Source organism: Aricia agestis, chromosome 8 (genome assembly GCF_905147365.1).
Source record: "Aricia agestis chromosome 8, ilAriAges1.1, whole genome shotgun sequence".
Classification (NCBI taxonomy): domain Eukaryota; kingdom Metazoa; phylum Arthropoda; class Insecta; order Lepidoptera; family Lycaenidae; genus Aricia; species Aricia agestis.
Genome location: NC_056413.1, coordinates 4,100,009 through 4,119,984, shown reverse-complemented (window position 1 = coordinate 4,119,984; position 19,976 = coordinate 4,100,009). Strand labels below are relative to the sequence as shown.

Sequence of the window (19,976 nt, the reverse complement as noted above, 5' to 3'; positions counted from 1 at the left end):
ATCCATGGTCACGTTCACGTTTTATACGTGGGAGAGCCATGCTTCGGCACGAATGGGCCGGAGAAATACCACGTTCTCCCAGAAAACACGGCGAAACACAGCGCTTGCGCTGTGTTTCGCCGTGTGAGTGAGTTTACCGGAGGCCCAATTCCCTTTCCTATCCTCCCCTATTCCCTTCCCTTAACATCCCTACCCTCCCCTATTACCCTATTCCCTCTTAAAAGGCCGGCAACGCACCTGCAGCTCTTCTGATGCTGCGAGTGTCCATGGGCGACGGAAGTTGCTTTCCATCAGGTGACCCGTTTGCTCGTTTGCCCCCTTATTTCATTAAAAAAAAAAACGTAATTTGGTCAATATGCCCGATCAGCTAGTATAATAATACTAGCTAAAAGCCGAGCTTTGTGCGGGCTCGCGTCGTCACACATTGACTGACCAATTGTAACACATATAAATAAAATTACTATGTTAAAGCACAAATCAATAGGCGTGACAGTTTTTCCGTAAAGTGATCAGAGGGGCTGAAATGGTCGCTTTGGTCATAATATGAATCAAAATATGATTCATTTTTTTAAAATCGCAAATTTATCTTTCTGCTTGCAATTCATATCTAGTAATTCGTACTAATTTGACATTCGTCACTTTGACAGTTTTGACAATTCATTTGCTGAATTGATTGAGAGGAATTGCTAAATGTAACCATTTTAGCCTCGCAGGTAGGGCTCGTTTCGCTCGCCCTGATATAATTACCCTTATTTTTAGTTTTGCTATAGTCTGTTAACAGTGCTTTTTTAGAATACAAAATTAGTAAACCGTGCTATCACAGAAATCAATTATTTATCAAAAAGCAGATGGGGGACCTATGTAATATTGTCGGCTTTTGTCTAGCTCAGACTTATGACAGATCACGACTAAATTGACATAACTAAATAACGTAGGTCCTGCACGTGACAATATAGATCGATTTTTTTGATAGTCCAAGATTCAGAGCAGTACTTTTAAGTTTTCTTAGCGACATATTTTAATAAGAATATAAAGTTTAAAAATGTCGTAAAGTATAATGAAAGTCTAGATTTAGACAACGCCTGGGACCTACGAAATGGACACGGTAGAAAAAAGGTAGATAAATAGTTTTCGAGGTTTTCGAGGAGGAGGAACTTTCGAGTGAGGTTAATAGTAAAAGTGAAAACTTAAGGGATTTACTAGAAGAAAGTCGTTTGACGCGATAAAATATTGTGTATTTTATTGGAAGGATAGATTTACTAACGGCCATTCCCAATATTTGATCTATCTCTGGTTTTGCCCTACTAGAGATAGGAATAGTGTTTACATCATTATTTCTCAACTCTAATATGCTGTCTCCTTTCTGACTCTATTTTAGAAATCGCTGATCTTAATGCTTTTTCTGCCCACTGTCTCAGGTTCTTCGGTAAATAAAATATATGTGTGACACTCAGCGACTGCCGTGGTAAAGCTATTGCGTAGCAATAGCTAGTTTATACGCGTACGTCTAGTCGCACGCACACAAAAACCATGCAGAAATTTGTCGAAATGAAACGACGCTAGACGATGCATGAAACGACACCGCCGCGCTGTGCCTGGGGCTGGAGGGCGGGTGTTAGGTTATATTTTCATAACGGAAAATTTAAAGGTTCAAATTAATTTTAAAAAATTATAACGCGTTCAAATCAATAAATTGAAATAAATATATACTTTACATAAAAGGGATATTTTAAAGAGACCTTGTTTAACAATTCAAAACACCTTGAAATGAAATAGAGTAGTTAAAAGTAAGCTATTGACGTCAACAAGTAAACGACTAGCTGCTTTATAAATAAGAAATTGTATCCTTGTCAAGGGATAGAAATAAACAACAAGGAAGGTTACTTGAAGATAGATTTGAAATTGTGTAACGCTTTTTTTGAGGAAAAAGGTTTTTTACGATGTAAGGAGTCTCGAGTTAACTTTTTTTTGTGATTTGTATTCTGACACATATTTTAATTTAAATAATAAAGCAAGCTTGAAATATGTACAAAATGATACACTATTTGTACACATTTTAAACTTGCTTTACGTTGGCGATCAACAATTGCACCCAAACAATGTTTTCGCACATTATGTGAGTTTTAAAGTTCTGTAATCAACAAGTCCTCGTTGATTACGGAACCCTAATGATTTATTGTATATTTATAGGTTAATAGGTAGTTACTTAATTTAACTGTAACATTGTCCTACAAATAGAACAATCCATATTTTAGGACCATCAAATCGAAATATTTAATTCTTTCAGTGGTTAGCAACCACTTTCGAGAATTTTCGGAGAGGAAATTATAATTGTTGTTCGTCTTATCAAAATGAAGATCCTCACGAAAAATTAGCTTTATAGTAATCAAGTCAAAAAAATGTTCAAGCCGGGAACCTGTCCTATTAATGGTGAAAGACATTTAATGGTTACTTAAATTAAATTTAATGAACAATTTCTGTACACAATGATATGATACACAATGATAATGAACAATTTGACAAAAACCATAAGTAATTTTAAATTAAAGTTAATTAATCATTTGAATTCTTCGAGTGCGACGGTGAGTTAGAGATTATTCAATCCGAATATTACAAGTTAGTATTATCTTTAATCTTCTAATCAAATTACCAACCTAATAGACTGCTAACCCGAAATTTAATAGGCTCTATTATTTATTGGGATTAGGCCTATTGAATGAGTTCGACAATAGATCGAATACCGAGAATTGGGACCTTTGTTCGTCGCCTATCTCATCAAATAGAGCTTATTGGGTTTCTTACCTTTAAAGTAAATATTTAATACTTACTGCAAAACTATTATAACTATCGATTATAATAGATTATAATAAAGTCTCTATGTCTCAGTCGCCGTAAAACTAGTACAAGCCATACTTAGTATGGCTTTTATTTAATCATAATAACTGCTCGCAATTTTCCAGTGTTGTTTTTGCACTTTGAGGTCCGTTCAAAAATTAGTTTGGGCCGGCTCGACCGGAGAAATACCTCACAGAAAACCGGCGTGAAACAGCGCTTGCGCTGTGTTTCGCCGAGTGAGTGAGTTTACCGGAGGCCCAATCCCCTACCCTTTTCCCTTCCCTACCCTCTCCTATTCCTTCCCTACCCTCTCCTATTTCCTTCCCTACCCTCCCCTATTACCCTATTCCCTCTTAAAATGCCGGCAACGCACCTGCAGCTCTTCTGATGCTGCGAGTGTCCATGGGCCTCGTTTGCCCCCTTAGTTCATTAAAAAAAAAACTGTTATAATACGTATTTAATAGCAATTTTCTGCTGATATTCTATTGACGTCTCTTTAATATCATTTAATATTTTGCCACATTTAAGAAATTATGTAGGTACTTATTTCTCTATATTATATTAATACATGAGCCAAAAACTTTGTAACCTTTTTTACGAAGAATGGGGAAACGCAAGTGCATGAAATTTTGCACAGTTATAGTTTATATGGTGAAGCAGTGCATCGAGCTAATATTATTTTGAAATTATGCTTTTAACATATATATTTTAAACAAATAAAACATTACACACACTACAATACGCACACACAAGAAAATGACAGATTTTTGAGTGACAAGCCTATACATGTGAATTATACTCTTTTACTTATGGTTGAAGTCTGTTGACAACAAGTTGACAAATTGAAAATGGATTATAGTTTTTTTTATTGAATCTTAGATACTATTAGACAATGCTTACATGGCCAGTCAGAGATCAGCTGAGTCCCAGAGACAAGAGTTGAAAAAAAAATATGAAACTGGTCGAATTTAGACCATTGGGCGATCTCTAGTTTATATAAATAGGCACATTTTGAACCCGGAACCGTGTTCGCGAGGGTACTTACCACAATTCTTTAGCTCTGGAAAACGTGAACACCAATATTTTCGCAAAGAATTGCCCTTCGTATAAGGTCGTGCAAATTGGATTTAGTAACACGCCTAGTTATGTTCATCCAATAACTTGATGATGCTCGTGGGCTGAATGACAGAAGGCTTTGAAACTTATTGATTGAATAAGCCCATCAGATTTCTAGACCCTCTTGTTATTTCCTACTTCATTTTCTTATTTTCTTACTATGTAATCTTTGGGAATTTTGCGATTATCTATTTCCGACATAATCTTGTCTTATATCTTCTTCTTATACAGCGTGTTTGTGTAAACACCGTTTTTTTTTTTTTGAGTTCTCAGCATTGTTCTCATAAAAAAAGTTGTTCATTTTGACGGTCTCATTTGATGGTTTCAAGGATAACGGTGTTTACACAAACACACGGTATATAAAAATGGATTTTCAAATGTGTTAGTCGCGCTAAAACTCGAAAACGGCTGAACGGATTGGGCTGATTTTAGTCTGAAAAAAAATTGTAGAAGTCCAGGGAAGGTTTAAAAGTGACACAAAGTTCACCGGGACAGCTAGTAAGTATATAAAATTCTTTACTGATTTTTACCAAATTTTATATGCATATTCAGTAGGTCTGAGAATCGGCTACTGGGTACTTTTTATATTGATAAGTGCATTTGTTGAATAAATAATAGTAACTTATTACAACTCGAGACTGGTGGCGACCATTGTTTGTGCGGCGGGATAGCGATGGACGTTGCCATGGTAACATACTTATTTAGTCACTTCAATTAAATAATATGGGCGAAATCAACGATGTTTTTTATAATAAAATATCACTGGGCGAAATACTTTGGATGGCAAAACAACGTTTGCCGGGACAGCTAGTTATTTTATAATAAAATATCTATTTTGGACATATTTTTGATTTTCAAAATGTGTTGTAGTTATTCCACGGAAGAAGGATACAACTAAGAAACAAAGCCTCCTCGCTTTTTCTCAGCTTGTTAAACAGAAAACTTCAGAAAAAATGCTTTTTTCTGAAGTTGTTTTTAAAGGCAGATTTTGTTTGTTTCCTGCTTTAAAATGACTGAAAGAATTTATTTTTAGCTTTACTTTTAATTGACTTCCTTTGACTTCCTTGTTTGAAAAGGATTATGTAAAAATATTGACTTTATTAACTTGCGTAGGCCCTTTGCGATGGGGCGATGGTGCCTCAGGGAATTCTACCCGTCGCGTCCCTTAAGAGGAGTCCACATCGCCGTTTTTCCATTCAAACGCTGTCTCCTGTTTCCTCCCTGGATAATGCCGGTAGAGTTATGATTTTTTTCCTGAATATAGGCTACTATTAGCATGTCCCTATGTTTTCTTTTTTTTCATAATTTTATTTAAAAAAAAAGATAAGAACGTCCAAAAACCCCAAAAAAATGGCCAGATTTTCCTCTGTGTTCAAATACCAAGAAAACAAAACTGGCTAGAATATACACAAAAAATAAAACACAGGAACACAGTTCAAGCCTTGCTTTAATTCTTAATGAAAAAAGTACTTAAATCGGTTAAGTTTTGGAGAAGGAATCAGCGGACAACGAATCGAAGATTTTCTGTTCTTTTATTAGAACTTTTGTCGTATTGCTCTATCGTGCTCTGCGGTGGGAGACTTGAGATTGGTGAGACAGCAATAAATTTTCAAATACCTATTTTCAATTTCTCTCGCCCCTGGTGTATCCTCTTAAAATATGACAAGAGTTTATAAACTTATGGCATGTAATAATGGCGATGCACATTATGATTATTATACTTATTTGAGTGGGCTACGCCGAGTCAATGTTAGTTGTGATTTGTCGATTGGGTTTAATACATAATTTACGTTGATCCCCCATATTATGCCTAAAATATTATTTATCCATACAATTGATTGGTTGACATTCCAAACTTGAACCAATCAAAATCGTTGGCGATTAGATAAACTCCAGTCAAAACCAGTATTTATTAGGTGATTTAAAAAGTATGTGGAACAAACAAAGTTACGGCACTTTGTTGTTCCACATACTTTTTAAATTATACAATCATTATACATAATTATATTATTCAAGTATTCATTTCACTTTGTGCTGTTGTGTATAATGATTGTATAAGAATTCTTAAAAAAAAAAAAGAATTACATATTTACCTTCGAGTACATAAGGCTCAGGGGCAGGCTCATTGCTGTGGACAGTATCCACACGAAGGCTATTTTGATGGTCACCCTCTTCCGCGTCTTGTTCCGACCGAACCGCATCGGATACCGCAGTGACAGGTACCTAGAACATAACACATCTTCTTATATATAAAATTCTCGTGTCACGATGTTAGGCCGCGTACTCCTCCAAAACGGCTTTACTGATTTTAACTAAATTTTATATGCATATTCAGTGGGTCTGAGAATCGGCTACTGGGTACCTTTTATATTGATAAGTGCGTTTGTTGAATAAATAATAGTAAATTATCACAACTCGAGACAGACGGCGACCATTGTTTGTGCGACGGGATATCGATGGACGTTGCCATGGTGACATACTTATTTAGTCACTTCAATAAAATAATACGGGCGAAATACTTAATCATTATGGCAAAGAAACGTTTGCCGGGACAGCTAGTTTTTTTTATAAAATTAGTTAGGCAAACGTACAAACGGGTCACCTGATGGAAAGCAACTACCGTCGTCCACAGACACTCGCAATATCGCCATCGGTGTTTAACAAGTTCAATATAACCGAAATTAAATTAAATTAAATAAATTATTAAATTAAACTAAATTATAACCAATAGTTATCTATATATTAATACGTGAGCCAAAAACTTTGTATCCCTTTTGACGAAAAATGGGGAAGCGTAGGTGAATTAAATTTTGCACAGTTATAGTTTATATGGTGAAGGAGTGCATCGAGCTAATATTGTTTTGAAATTATGCTTTTATCATACATTTTTTTAACAAATAAAATATTACACACACTACAACACACACACCAGGAAAATGACAGATTTTTGAGTTACAAGTTTATACATACGAATTATACTCTTTTATTTATGGTTGAAGTCTGTTGACAACAAGTTGACAAATTGAAAATGGATTATAGTTTTTTTTATTGAATCCTAGATACTATTAGACAATGCTTACACGGCCAGTCTGAGATCAGCTGAGTCCCAGAGACAAGAGTTGAAAAAAAATGTGATAAAGTCAATATTTTTTACAAAATATAGGTAGTAGTCCTAATGTCGTTGAAACTAAGGTCGAATTTCGGCCATTAGGCGATCTCTAGTAGTGTAAAATTCGCCAAGAACAAGTAAGACTAGCGCACTTAAAAGGAAAAAAATATTATGTGCAGTGAAGGTTTACCACGACCATAATTTTAAACTAAGTTAACGATACTAAATAAAACAAAATTGTAAACAAACTACAATCAAAGAAAGCCACTTTAGCCATTAAATTAAAGAGAAATTGAATCTATAGTTGATTGGTACATTAGATTGAGACATTAAAGTCTGACCACTGACGAAGCTACTGGAACGGCTGAGCTGCATAGTCCCGCGTTGGCTATGCGGGTAAGTAAGCCGCAAATATAATTATTATTACTAGACGTTCCATGCAGCTTCGCCCGCGTAAATTAGATATTTCACAGACAAATTAGTCCACAAAAAATAGCCTATGATCCTTCACGTGGTCTACTTCTTATCTGTGCCAAATAACATAAAGATTGCTCCAGTAGTTCGTGAGTCTCCCTTTCAAATATTTCGCCCGTTTTTTCCGAATTTTCCTCTATTTCTTCGCTTCTATTAGTCCTAGCGTAATAAAATATATCCTATAGCCTTCTTCGGTAAATGGGCTATCTAACACTGAAATAATTTTTCAAATGCGCTTAAAAAAACACTGAAATAATTCAATCAAAACCGCGCTAATCTCTACAGACGCTCCTGTATCGCGTTCCGCGTCCCGCGTCACTGACGCGTAGGTTTGTTCTAATCTAAGCTTTATACGATCATCCGGTAACAAAAAAATCATTCTGTTCAAATCCATAATTTGAATATTATAAATTCGAAAGTGTGTCTGTCTGTCCGTCTGTCTGTCTGTTACCTCTTCACGCCCGAACCGCTGAACCGATTTTGATGAAATATGGTATGGGGATACTTTGAGACCCGAGAAAGGACATAGGATAGTTTTCAACCCGGAAAAATGTACGGTTCCCACGCGATAAACGAATTTTGGCGCAACGGAGTTGTTAAGTTGTTAGTTAATATTTTAACCTCACGCAGCTATTTACAAATTGCAAAAAAGTTTGCTTTACTCAACACAATATTATTAAAATTAGTTGAATTTTTGAGACTTGCACTTTATGGAACCATCTAACAAATCCTTCGTTTGTGAAGTTATATGAAAAAAAGCGAGAGAAAAGAGAAAAATTTCGCCTCAAAAGCTATAAATCTAATAAATCTCAATTTATTAAAATTTTTTTGCTCTTGAAAAGATGAAATACATAATGTTATTTCATTTTAAGCCCACACAATAATTCTCTGGCTACATCTGTCTGTATATTTCCCTTGTGGCCTTCTATCTTTTAAATGAGCTTACCAAAACTTCATAAACTTATTATTTGTGTTTTATGTACAATACCTGGTTGACCGAGCTTTGCTCGGTATAGCAAACATTCATTGACTTCGTGTAATAATAACGCCATCTACTGGTCGTTAAAACAATTAGTTGCTCACAAAATGGTATTATTATTCGCCAATAGATGTCAGGAAGAGTCATATTTTTCAGTTTATCGATTATCGATAAAACACGAATAAAAAGACATTTTCTGAAAATAATTCCTAGCTAGATCGTTTTATCGCCCCCGAAACCCCCGATATCTGGGGGCACGGGAGTGCCCCCGCCAAGATGAGCCAAGCGAAGCACGCAAGGGCACTACCTACCTTTTATCGAAACGTTTCGTCGTATTTTTTAACCCTCGTAACTTTGGTTTGAATAATGCCAGATAGTTGAAATTTTTAAGATATAATGACATGGGTATAGTTATTAAATGCGCAAATTTTGAATATCGTAGCTATTATACTTTAGATTTTATAGGTGTCCAAAAATCCACAATTTGGTCACTGACTCACCGATCATCAAAACTGTTAGGGTACTTCCTGAAGTCTTAGAAAGCTGAAATTTGGTATGTAACATAATATTAGTACTGAAACAACATAAAAATTATCAAACCCAACTTAACCTATATCCGTACCATTCTAGAGCAAAATTAGGCAAAAATTTGTGTTTTTTTGTATGGGAGCCCAACTTAATTTTTTATTTTATTTTAATATTATTAATAAATATTAAAGTAGACATATAACTTAGGACTTTGAGAAAAAATCAAGTACCTACCTGTTGCCATTATTTATATACAGCGAAAAAGGCCAAAAAAATCACGTTTGTTGTATGGGAGCCCCTCTTAAATATAAATTTCATTTTGTTTTAAGTATTTGTTGTTAAAGCGGCAACAGATATACATAATCTGTGAAAATTTCAACTCTCTAGCTATTACCGTTCTTAAGTTACAGCCTGGAGACAGACAGACGGACAGACATCGAAGTCTCAGTAATAGGGTCCCGTTTCTACCCTACGGAACCCTAAAAAATGAACCAAAAGAAAAACAACGTAAACCAGCTTACAAAAAGAAATGAAATCCCACCAAAAACACTTTCATGTAAAAATGTTGCCGAGATGAGAACATAATATTATAGTTCGTCGTGTCAAAAAGTAGTGAGATCTCAAGTTTATAACCTTACATACTCAACCCTAAATCTAAAAACCTTAATTTTACCCTAAAGAACGGCAAAATATTTGATAATAACATTTAAGAAGAATTTGAGAAGAATCTAAAAACTCTACACATTAGTCAAAATCGGTGGCTTGGCCATTTTGTTATTCGCCAGGGCTTTGAACTTAATACTAAACTAAACTAAAATACACAGTAATGATAAATGGCCAGGCCACCGATTTTGACTAATGTGTAGAGTTTAGAGATTCTCCTTGTGCGGCTGACACATTATAATATTATTATCAAATATTATTTGATTAATTTATTCAACCCCACCAAGACACAAGTCTGCGCGTTCACCACTAAAAAGTCACCAATGGTCGTTTATCCTCGTTTCGAGGGCACATCTTTAACCATCTCCCCTAGCATTAAGATACTTGGTATCAACATATCGAGCGAAGTCCAGTTCCGATATCATCTTGAGGGTAAGGCCAAATTAGCCTCGAAGAAGCTTGGTGAACTTAACAGAGCAAGACAGTACTTCAGTCCGGACCAACGCCTACAACTCTACAAGGCGCAGGTTCGGCCTCATATGGAATATTGTTCTCATCTCTGGGCAGGGGCGCCAAAATACCAACTGCTCCCTCTGGATCGTATCCAACGAAGGGCTGCTCGAATTGTTGACTGCCATAGTGTTTCAAACAGCTTGGACCCCCTGGAATTACGCCGAGATGTAGCTTCACTCTGCATCCTCTATCGGTTGTATCACGGGGAGTGCTCTGAGGAATTGTTCGGAATCATACCACCTGCAACTTTTCGCTATCGTTCCACGCGAAAAACATACCATCCTCATCACCTTGATGAGTGGCAGTCTTCCACAGTGCGTTTTTCGCGTAACTTTCTGCCGCGCACTGTAAAACTCTGGAATGAACTGTCACCAGCAGTATTTCCAGACCGATACGACCTGCAAACCTTCAAGAAAAGAGCGTATTCCCTCTTAATAGGCCGGCAACGCACCTGCAGCTCTTCTGATGTTGCGAGTGTCCATGGGCGACGATAGTTGCTTACCATCAGGTGACCCGTTTGCTCGTTTGCCCCCTTATTTAAAAAAAAAATGTATAGTTAAAAATATTATGTTAACATAATATTTTAATTACAAAGATCTTATACACATACAAAATATGTGCAAAATTAAAAGTATGACCACTACTACAAACATTAAACATCTACCTAAAATAGCTAAGAAGGGTTTAAAAATAGGGTTGTTAATTTTGATAACGAATGAAATTATTTTACCGCTTTCAACAGGTAGCAAATATTGTGACCTTTTATTGTTCAGGCAATATTTATTTGACCTTTGAACAAAATGGCGGTCGTGGTTTCGATGCTGCAGCTGTTGTTAACAATTAATAGTTTTAACAACCAGTATCCATTCTTATTACAGTAATATAATAATCACAGTAGACGATATTCGTACTGGACTGTCCAAATCGAGTATACGAACGCATTAGCATGATTTCAGATAAGTTTAAGTAGCAAACCAGCATCAAGTCGCACCGTGCGCGCGTATACTTCATATTCATATTCGGGAAGTCTGATTGTTTCGGTCGGGTTGGTAATTTTTATTTTAGAAAATTAGAGAGCAAACGAGTAAATGAGTCCGGTTGGGTAGGCTTGGTTCACACGGCACAATACTGCACTTTTTTCCACTTTTTCTGCAGTATATGTCATAACGAATAAATAGTGGCGCATATAATGTATATAGAATCATTCACATGCCGATTGTACTGCGCGATTTGTTGCAGTACAATGGCGTATGAATGATAAGACTTATACCGCAAAAAAAACGTGCATTATTGTGCCGCGTGAACCTACTCTTAGCCTGCGATCAGTCTGACCGAAATATATTGGCCTCCGTGTATTTTCTTGGGTTGAGACTTGAGAATTATTACTGCAGGGTCCTCTAAATCAAATGCTGGCTAAGTTATATTCTACTGTGTATTTTCTTTATAAGTACCTGGATGACCGAGCTTTGCTCGGTATAGCAAACACTCATTGACTTCGTGTTACTTAACAACGCCATCTGCTGGAATAGCTTTCGCTGTTGTTGTATCGTTAAAGCAATAATTAGTTGCTCACAAAATAGTTTTATTATTCGGCAATAGATGTCAGGAAGAGTCATATTTTTCAGTTTATCTATTATCGATAAAACACGAATAAAAATACATTTTCTAAAAATGATTCCTAGCTAGATCGATTTATCGCCCCCGAAACCCCCTATATACTAAATTTCATGAAAATCGTTGGAGCCGATTCCAAGATTCCAATTATATATATATAAATATATACAAGAATTGCTCGTTTAAAGAAATAAGATAAGATATTGTGTATTTGTATACTTTGTTCTATGTATGCTTTGTGAGTAGTTTCGTCCGTGCTAAATCCATATGCCTATTGGTGTTCTCGTAACAACATCATAATCCTGTTTCGGTCCGACCACTATTCACATTCAGTGCACACAGTCTATTCTTATCGTAATCCCTTCTGTAGTTTCAGATTTGTATTAACCGATCTGCCAAATTTTGGATGGTCGTAAAATTCATCTTTATTCTGTAATTAATAACAATATATTATTATTAGACGCCCCGGCAGACTACAGTTTTGAATAACTACGCACATCGCAACACCAGAATTTAATGTTATAAAAAATTCGTACATATTAATATTTTGGTGAAAATCATACAGTTTATTCTGCACTTGTACATACAGAGATAGACAGAGTAGACAGAATGATAGAGTATGCCGACTTAGAACTGATGTTGAAATTTTTAAATTTGACGTATTATGACGAAAATCGTCGCAAGGGTTGTTAATTTGTTACCTACGAATTTAAAACTATGACATATTCGCTGGACGTGTTCATCTTTGGTCGTATTGTTGTTTGTGTTTTGGCACATGCGATTAAAATTGTCAGAATCCAATTTTGAAATCTTTATTTTAAATATTTAAAAATAAATTATATCAGCCAGCGCGAGGCACATTCCGTTCATAATCCTAGTGAAACCCGACGAATTTGACAGATATTGAAACCTGTCCGTCTCTTTGCAGTCGAACTACTGGTAGTTATGTCTATTGTGACATAGATAATCTTAGTGACAACGACGATTGACATTTTACGCAGATTACAAATTATAGACGTGGGTTGCCAACATAAGTATCGAGTACATTAAAATGTTACAATAAACAAAACATTGGGTTACGTTCGTATAACACTAACAGTACAACTAATATAATGTATCATATTCAAATCATAATTTAATTCAATTTACCTAAAATCTTTATCTAAATTGTAGCTTAAATCCAGTGTGTTTAGAGTTAATTTTGTTCTACAATACGGTTTCAACAGTACGAGTCTCGTTAAATTGCACAGACAATTTCAACGGAAAACCAATGAATGGAAAATGTAAATAGGAATACCGATTCTGGGAAATTTCGGGGAAAATGTTCAGTTTTATGTACAACTAGATGACGCCCGTAATCGCATTGCGACAGAAGTCGTTTATCGCGCGGAAACCGTACATTTTTCCGGGTGTTCTTTCCCGGGACTCAAAGTATCTCCATGCCAAATTTCAGCGAAATCGGTGCAGCGGTTTGGGCGTGAAGAGGTAACAGACAGACAGACGGATAGACACTCTTTTGTGTTTCTAATATTAATATGGACTGGTTGCGTGCGGCTCTGCGCAATCAAAAACAGTATCCCACGGTAATTATACGTGGGAGAGCCATACTTTAGCACTAATGGGCCGGCTCGACCGGGGAAATACCACGTTAACACAGAAAACCGGCGTGAAACAGCGCTTGCGCTGTGTTTCGCTGAGTGAGTGGGTTTCCGGAGGCCCAATCCCCTACCCTATTCCCTTCCCTACCCTCCCCTATTTCCTCCCCTTCCCATCCCTACCCTCCCCTATTACCCTATTCCCACTTAAAAGGCCAGCAGTATACGTACACATATTTTTACACACAGATGAAACCAATTTCGGTTTCGTTTGATAGCTCGAGATTGTTGCTCTATTCCGCTAAGTATATTAACTTTATGAATACAACGCATACATTTTAATATCACGTGAGCGTGTTTTTCCCCGAAAATAAATCGCGCACCGTTTAGTGGACGTAAGTAGAACACCAACATTCAAATTGTCCCATTTCTCTCATATTTATTATATTTTTTATTTATTATAATAATATCTATGGACGCTTCACACCATGCCAGTCTGGCCCCGTGCTATGTACCCGAAGGACTTGTGTTACGGGTAACAGACAACAGCTGTATTTAATACTTTTGTACTATACATACATACATTTAATATTTTTTACCCGACTGCCGGGAGGGTTATTATTATATTATGATACACATATTTAATACACATACAAGAACTTTTGAAAACTTTTAGTTCCGTCGGCGGGATTCGAACCCGCGACCCCCGGCTTGAGCTACCAACAGCCCACCAACTGAGCCACAGAAGTCGTTGAATAATAAACCAGATATTTACGAAAAATTGTAAGTAGATAAAAATTATTATATTCCTTTTGAAAATTGGTTAGCAGTTTCTAAATTCTTAAAGAGATAACAGATAGATTACCCGGAATAGGCAGATAAGTGGACAAAATTTACGACACACCATTTGTGAGTTTACCGGAGGCCCAATCCCCTACCCTTTTCCCTTCCCTACCCTCTCCTATTCCTTCCCTACCCTCCCCTATTCCCTTCCCTACCCTTCCCTATTCCCTCTTAAAAGGCTGGTAACGCACCTGCAGCTTTTCTGATGCTGCGAGTGTCCATGGGCGACGTCCATCAGGTGACCCGTTTGCTCGTTTGCCCCCTTATTTCATAAAAAAAAACACCTTACCGTTTACAATATCTGTGGGTAAATATGGATTTCATTGGTAAAAACTGTTTCATTACGGAATAAGGCTGCGTTTCTACCAGAGAAGGAAGGAATGTGTTTTTAAGATCCAATAGAATCGCTGCGTTGAGCGAAGCCACGGCAAGCTCACGTCAATGAAGCGACTCTATTGGTTCTCAAAAACGCATTCCTCGCAACATAGCATTCCTCTGGTGGAAACGCAGCCTTATTCTGCTACGCAAGCGCGTACAACCTTACAAATAGTAACTACTTACAATAAAATAGATTGTTACCTGTCGACGCTGATGGTGCACAGATGCATGATGGAGGCGGTACACAGCAGCACGTCCAGGCACACCCAAGTCAGGCAGTACACCGCGGGGAGGGGGAAGTACCCTGCAAGAGAAAGAATATCAAATCAAATAATTGTAATACCTCGATCGCGGGAATCGCAGACACAATAGATTTTCAATTGTAATGCGACAACTGGGTGCCGCTCGGGGATTGATGGGTTATTCAGAGTAAATTAAAAAAAAAGGCCGTGGGAGAGCCATGCTTCGGCACGAATGGGCCGGCTCGACCGGAGAAATACCACGTTCTCACAGAAATCCGGCGTGAAACAGCGCTTGCGCTGTGTTTCGCCGAGTGAGTGAGTTTACCGGAGGCCCAATCCCCTACCCTATTCCCTTCCCTTCCCATCCTTACCCTCCCCTATTACCCTGTTCCGTCTTAAAAGGCCGGCAACGCACTTGCAGCTCTTCTGATGCTGCGAGTGTCCATGGGCGACGGAAGTTGCTTTCCATCTGGTGACCCGTTTGCTCGTTTGCCCCCTTATTTTATAAAAAAAAAACCGTTTCTGAACGTCGAGACTATGGTGCCTACCACCGGTTCGGGAACTAACCCGGCGAGAAGAACCGGTGTAAGAAACGTACGGGGCCATATTTTACCAAAAAGGAAAATTACTCTTTTCACTTATAATATTACTAAATGACGCCCACAACGCCGTTGCACCAAAATTCGTCTTTTTTTGCGTCGGAACTCGGAACCGTGCTTACAATCCTATGTCCTTTCCCGGGACTCAAAGTATCTCCATGCCAAATTTCAGCGAAATTGGTTCATCGGTTTGGGCGTGAAGAGGTAACAGACAGACACACTTCCGAATTCATAATATTAGTATGGACAAGGAATAATAATTTGTAAGCTTGTGACTTTTTAGGAGTATTATTTTCCTTAAAAGTCTAAGTTTTGTCGTAGCAGATGAGATTATTTGTCTGGATTGCGAGTATTCAGGATGCGTGGGAGAGCCATGCTTCGGCACGAATGGGCCGGCTCGACCGGATAAATACCACGTTCTCACAGAAAACCGGCGTGAAACAGCGCTTGCGCTGTGTTTCGCCGAGTGAGTGAGTTTACCGGAGGCCCAATCCCCTACCCTATTCCCTTCCCTTCCCATCCCTACCCTCCCCTATTACCCTGTTCCTGTCTTAAAAGGCCGGCAACGCACTTGCAGCTCTTCTGATGCTGCGAGTGTCCATGGGCGACGGAAGTTGCTTTCCATCAGGTGACCCGTTTGCTCGTTTGCCCCCTTATTTCATTAAAAAAAAAACAATATTAATACCTATTGATATGGCAATATGTTGTTCTTAACAATTCTATTGTGGTATTGAAATGTTCTAACAATACACAGAGCTATCGATTTTACGCCTGAAATCGAAGGTCAGGTCTTTCATAGTGTTAAATAAATAAGTAAATAGTTTTTATAGATTATAAAAATATAGGTGTAGACTGTAGGTGTTACGCAAACATGTCCATATTAAAATATAGCAAGTAAGGGTCAATTCAGACCGCAACGCGACGCGTAGATGAGTTTGTGTACTGTATTGTCAGATGTCAATTGCGTTAGTTGCGTTAAAGTGACTCCTCTCTCAGACGTCTTATACAGCACGTAGTTTGCATGTCATTCGCGTCATTCACTACAATAAACGATCATGCGTGCATTACAGCACGTTACGCATGTCGTGCTGAAAAATTAAAGAAGTTGTAATTCAATGTACAGCACGTGGTACAGCACGTAGTTTGCATGTAATTCGCATCATTCACTGCAATACACGATAATTCGTGCATTACAGCACGTAATGCATGTAATGCAGAATTACCGTTTAGCGAGCGCTTTAGAAACCTGTTACATCCAAACAAATATGAATTGACCTTTTTTAATTCTAACGTTTTAAAGACTTTAAAGCGTGACTCTGACTTGGCGGTTGTTGGTTTGATTCCTGCGTTGAAAATGTTTTTTTTTTTAAAGGGATTTTTGTACAGAAAGACGATGTCAATCTCATCGTACCTTGTGCTAAATATAACAATTTATAAAAATTATTCCGAATTATAGTTAAAATTATATAGGATCCTAGCAGCATCAGAAGTAGAAAATGTTGTTTTTAAGTTAGAACATGCAGGCTAAACACTGATGCCTGTTTTCACCAACCACCTCCTAACGCTAAGTGGTCCCCTAGCGGCCATTAAGGGTACATGTCCTTCAAGATTTCACGAATTTTTGTGTGTCACTTTCGTACTTAGGGCGTAAGAACTTTTGCAAAACATAACTTTTTTTAATGTGTTTGTTTTAAGAGATATTTGACCCGCAAAGATCGCTAGGGAACACTTAGCGTTAGGAGACCGTTGGTGAAAACAGTCATGAGTCCTCTTGTGTACTGCGCACAATATACTTGGTCTATAAAATCACTCCTGTGTTTTCTTTTCTAATGCAACCGTATACAATCACCGAAACCGATGTGGGAGGCATTATTTGTTTAAGGCCATATAAAAATATACTAGATGACGCCCGCAACTCCGCTGTGCCAAAATTCATTTATCGCTCGGGAACCACCGGTAAGTGAACCAGGACAAAAAGCATTCTATGTCCTTTCATGGGACTCAAAGTATCTCCATACCTTTCACTGAGGCTCTGGACTCGGAGGTTGTGGGTTCGATTCCCGCATTGGAAACATGTTATTTCAAAGTTTGGTAGGACAATGCAGGCTGGTAACCTGATTGTCTAGCAAGCAAGATGATCCATGCGTCGGATGGGCATGTGAAAAGTCGGTCCTGCGCCTGATCTCTCGCCAGTGGTATCGGTCGTCCATCCCATTGGGTTATGAGAGAAAAAGGAATAGAGAGTGCTCTTGTGTACTGCGCACACACTTGGGTAATATAAAATTGCTCCTGCGTAACTAGCCTGGTTTGGAACCGGCCACCGTCACCGAAACCGCTGTGGAAGTTATATAAAATCGGTGCAGAAGTTTGGGCGTGAAGAGGTAACAGACAGACAGATAGACAGACACACTTTGGCTAATCTTAGTATGGATTCTCATGTACAAAAAAGTAATCGACTCTTGTTCTAACTTCATCCACTTAACTTATGTTAGTTTCATAATAAAGTACGTGCATCGTTGAGATAAGCGTCTGTTAAGTGGCTTTCCTCTTCCTCAACTTTTTTCCTCTCTACTGATCTAGTTTAGATACCCCATTAGATTCTTGACTACACTTGAATTATATTATTTTAAACGTTTCGATGGGTGGGGAAAGTGTAATAAGTAGATAAATTATACAGGTGCAATTAAACCTTCCTGCCAAATTTTTTCCAGGGTAAGCCCTGGAAAAAATTTGGTAGGAAGGTATTATTAGGAGAGTTTATTAAACTAAAAAAAATTGGTTGTTATATTTTTTTTATTGACATATTTTACCCCATTTAAAATCGTTGCAGAACGGTTACTCGCGGCGCGGGGAATGAGCGGGGGTAACGCGGGGGCAGGCGCGCGCGCGGGGTCACATCACGCGCGGGCAACGAGTCGTGTCAATTAATCTTAGTGTTTTTTAGGATAACTTTCGGAAGCTATTTCTCAACATTTTAGTACTGAGTGATTATAAAAGAAAAAATACGTGTATTTTTATTTTTAACAAGGATAATATATCAAAATTTGGCAGGAAGGTTTAATTGCACCCTGCATACTTAGGTGCTCTAGCATCTAAAGGATTAAAGAGGTCTACTAATGAAGTAGTGTTACCCACTTAAGTATTCAAGTACGTTACCTTTATCTGTCATGTAACTATTCAATGCGCCAGGCAAAGGCAAGCAGACTTTTAATAATCATAATATTCTTTATTTATATTTTATTAGTAAGGGCCAGGCCACATCACTGCATTGTGGCGTCGCATCGTATAAATCTACGACGCCGCAAAACGCATAGTGAAAATTTCCGATGTAAAGAGTTCTTAGATGCTACATGAAATTTTTGTTTTGCGACATCACATCGCATTTCTGTGCGATATTATTTTTGCGATACGACGCCGCAACGCAGTGTTGTGGCCTGGCTTTAAAGAGGTTAAATTATAAAGTGATTTGATTAATTTTGAACGACATTGAACGTATTCGAAATTATTAGAAGGACTAATTTTTTTAAAATCAAGCTATTCGTTTTCCCAAATGGTTTTACCATTATTAAGGGTTATAATCGCTAAATTCATCGAACCATCTCGATGCCATACGCTGTTAACTGAAGTAAATAGTTTCAGATTATTTTTATTTCTTCACGAGATTAAGTGCAATATACAAAATACTTAAATCTAATTTAACATCCACAAGGGCGTACCCAGGATGTCAGCAGCTTGGGAGAAGCATACCTAATATATAAATTATATTGAATACATAAGGAAAATTGGCTTTAGTAATCGGACTGAAAATATATTTTGTTTGCAACAATTCATTTTGTGCGGAGTAGGAAGTAGAACTTGTTAAAGTTCTTATCTTCTAGGAACATGATTACATCCATCCAAAAGTTATTTCCCCGATTCGGATCATGAAATAGCCGGCAAACGCTAAATGCTAGCGTCTCGCGATCCTTTCAGAGCAAGGTCGCGGCTCCGACATTGATCGCAGCACCCGGTACAACTACACCCGGCCGGGAAAAGCGGCGGTTTGTAAATAATATTATACTTATTAGTTTTTAACAGACTTAAAAAAAGGACGATCAATTCGACGCGTATGTATGTAATATTTCTAGAACTGTCCCATTCTCGTATATGTTAGTCTATATCAGCGTCTGAAGAAATGTGCCAAATTTCAAAAGTGTATGTATGTTTTTATGTTTGTGCTCGCATATCTCTGGAACTACTAGTCCGATTTAAGTAATAACTCTTTCTTTTGTTGTTCAACTTAGTTACTTATACTGCAAGTTTCATGAAAATCGGTTCAGTAGTTTTTGAGGATAGGAAAGTTTAATTCTCAATTACGTACAATTTTGAAGTCGGTTTTATCTTTTTAAAATACTATTACTTTTTCTTAACATGTTCCTTTATTGCTACCCAACTACGGAGAATCCAAAAGGATGGGTAATGAGGTGTTTCTTTTATGTAGTTAATGTG

At 37.5% G+C, this 19,976-nt stretch overlaps 1 protein-coding gene across 1 annotated transcript in view; it reads right to left on the bottom strand.

The window, feature by feature from the left end:
• Positions 1–19,976, bottom strand: part of LOC121729640 (5-hydroxytryptamine receptor 2C) — a 145,019-nt gene that overhangs the window by 29,696 nt on the left and 95,347 nt on the right. Inside the window, exons 3-4 of the mRNA XM_042118213.1 lie at positions 14,849–14,951; positions 6,045–6,174 (exon numbers count right to left, since the gene is read on the bottom strand). Of these exons, the coding sequence (XP_041974147.1) occupies positions 6,045–6,174; positions 14,849–14,951 (233 nt within the window). The remainder of the gene's footprint in view (positions 1–6,044; positions 6,175–14,848; positions 14,952–19,976) is intronic.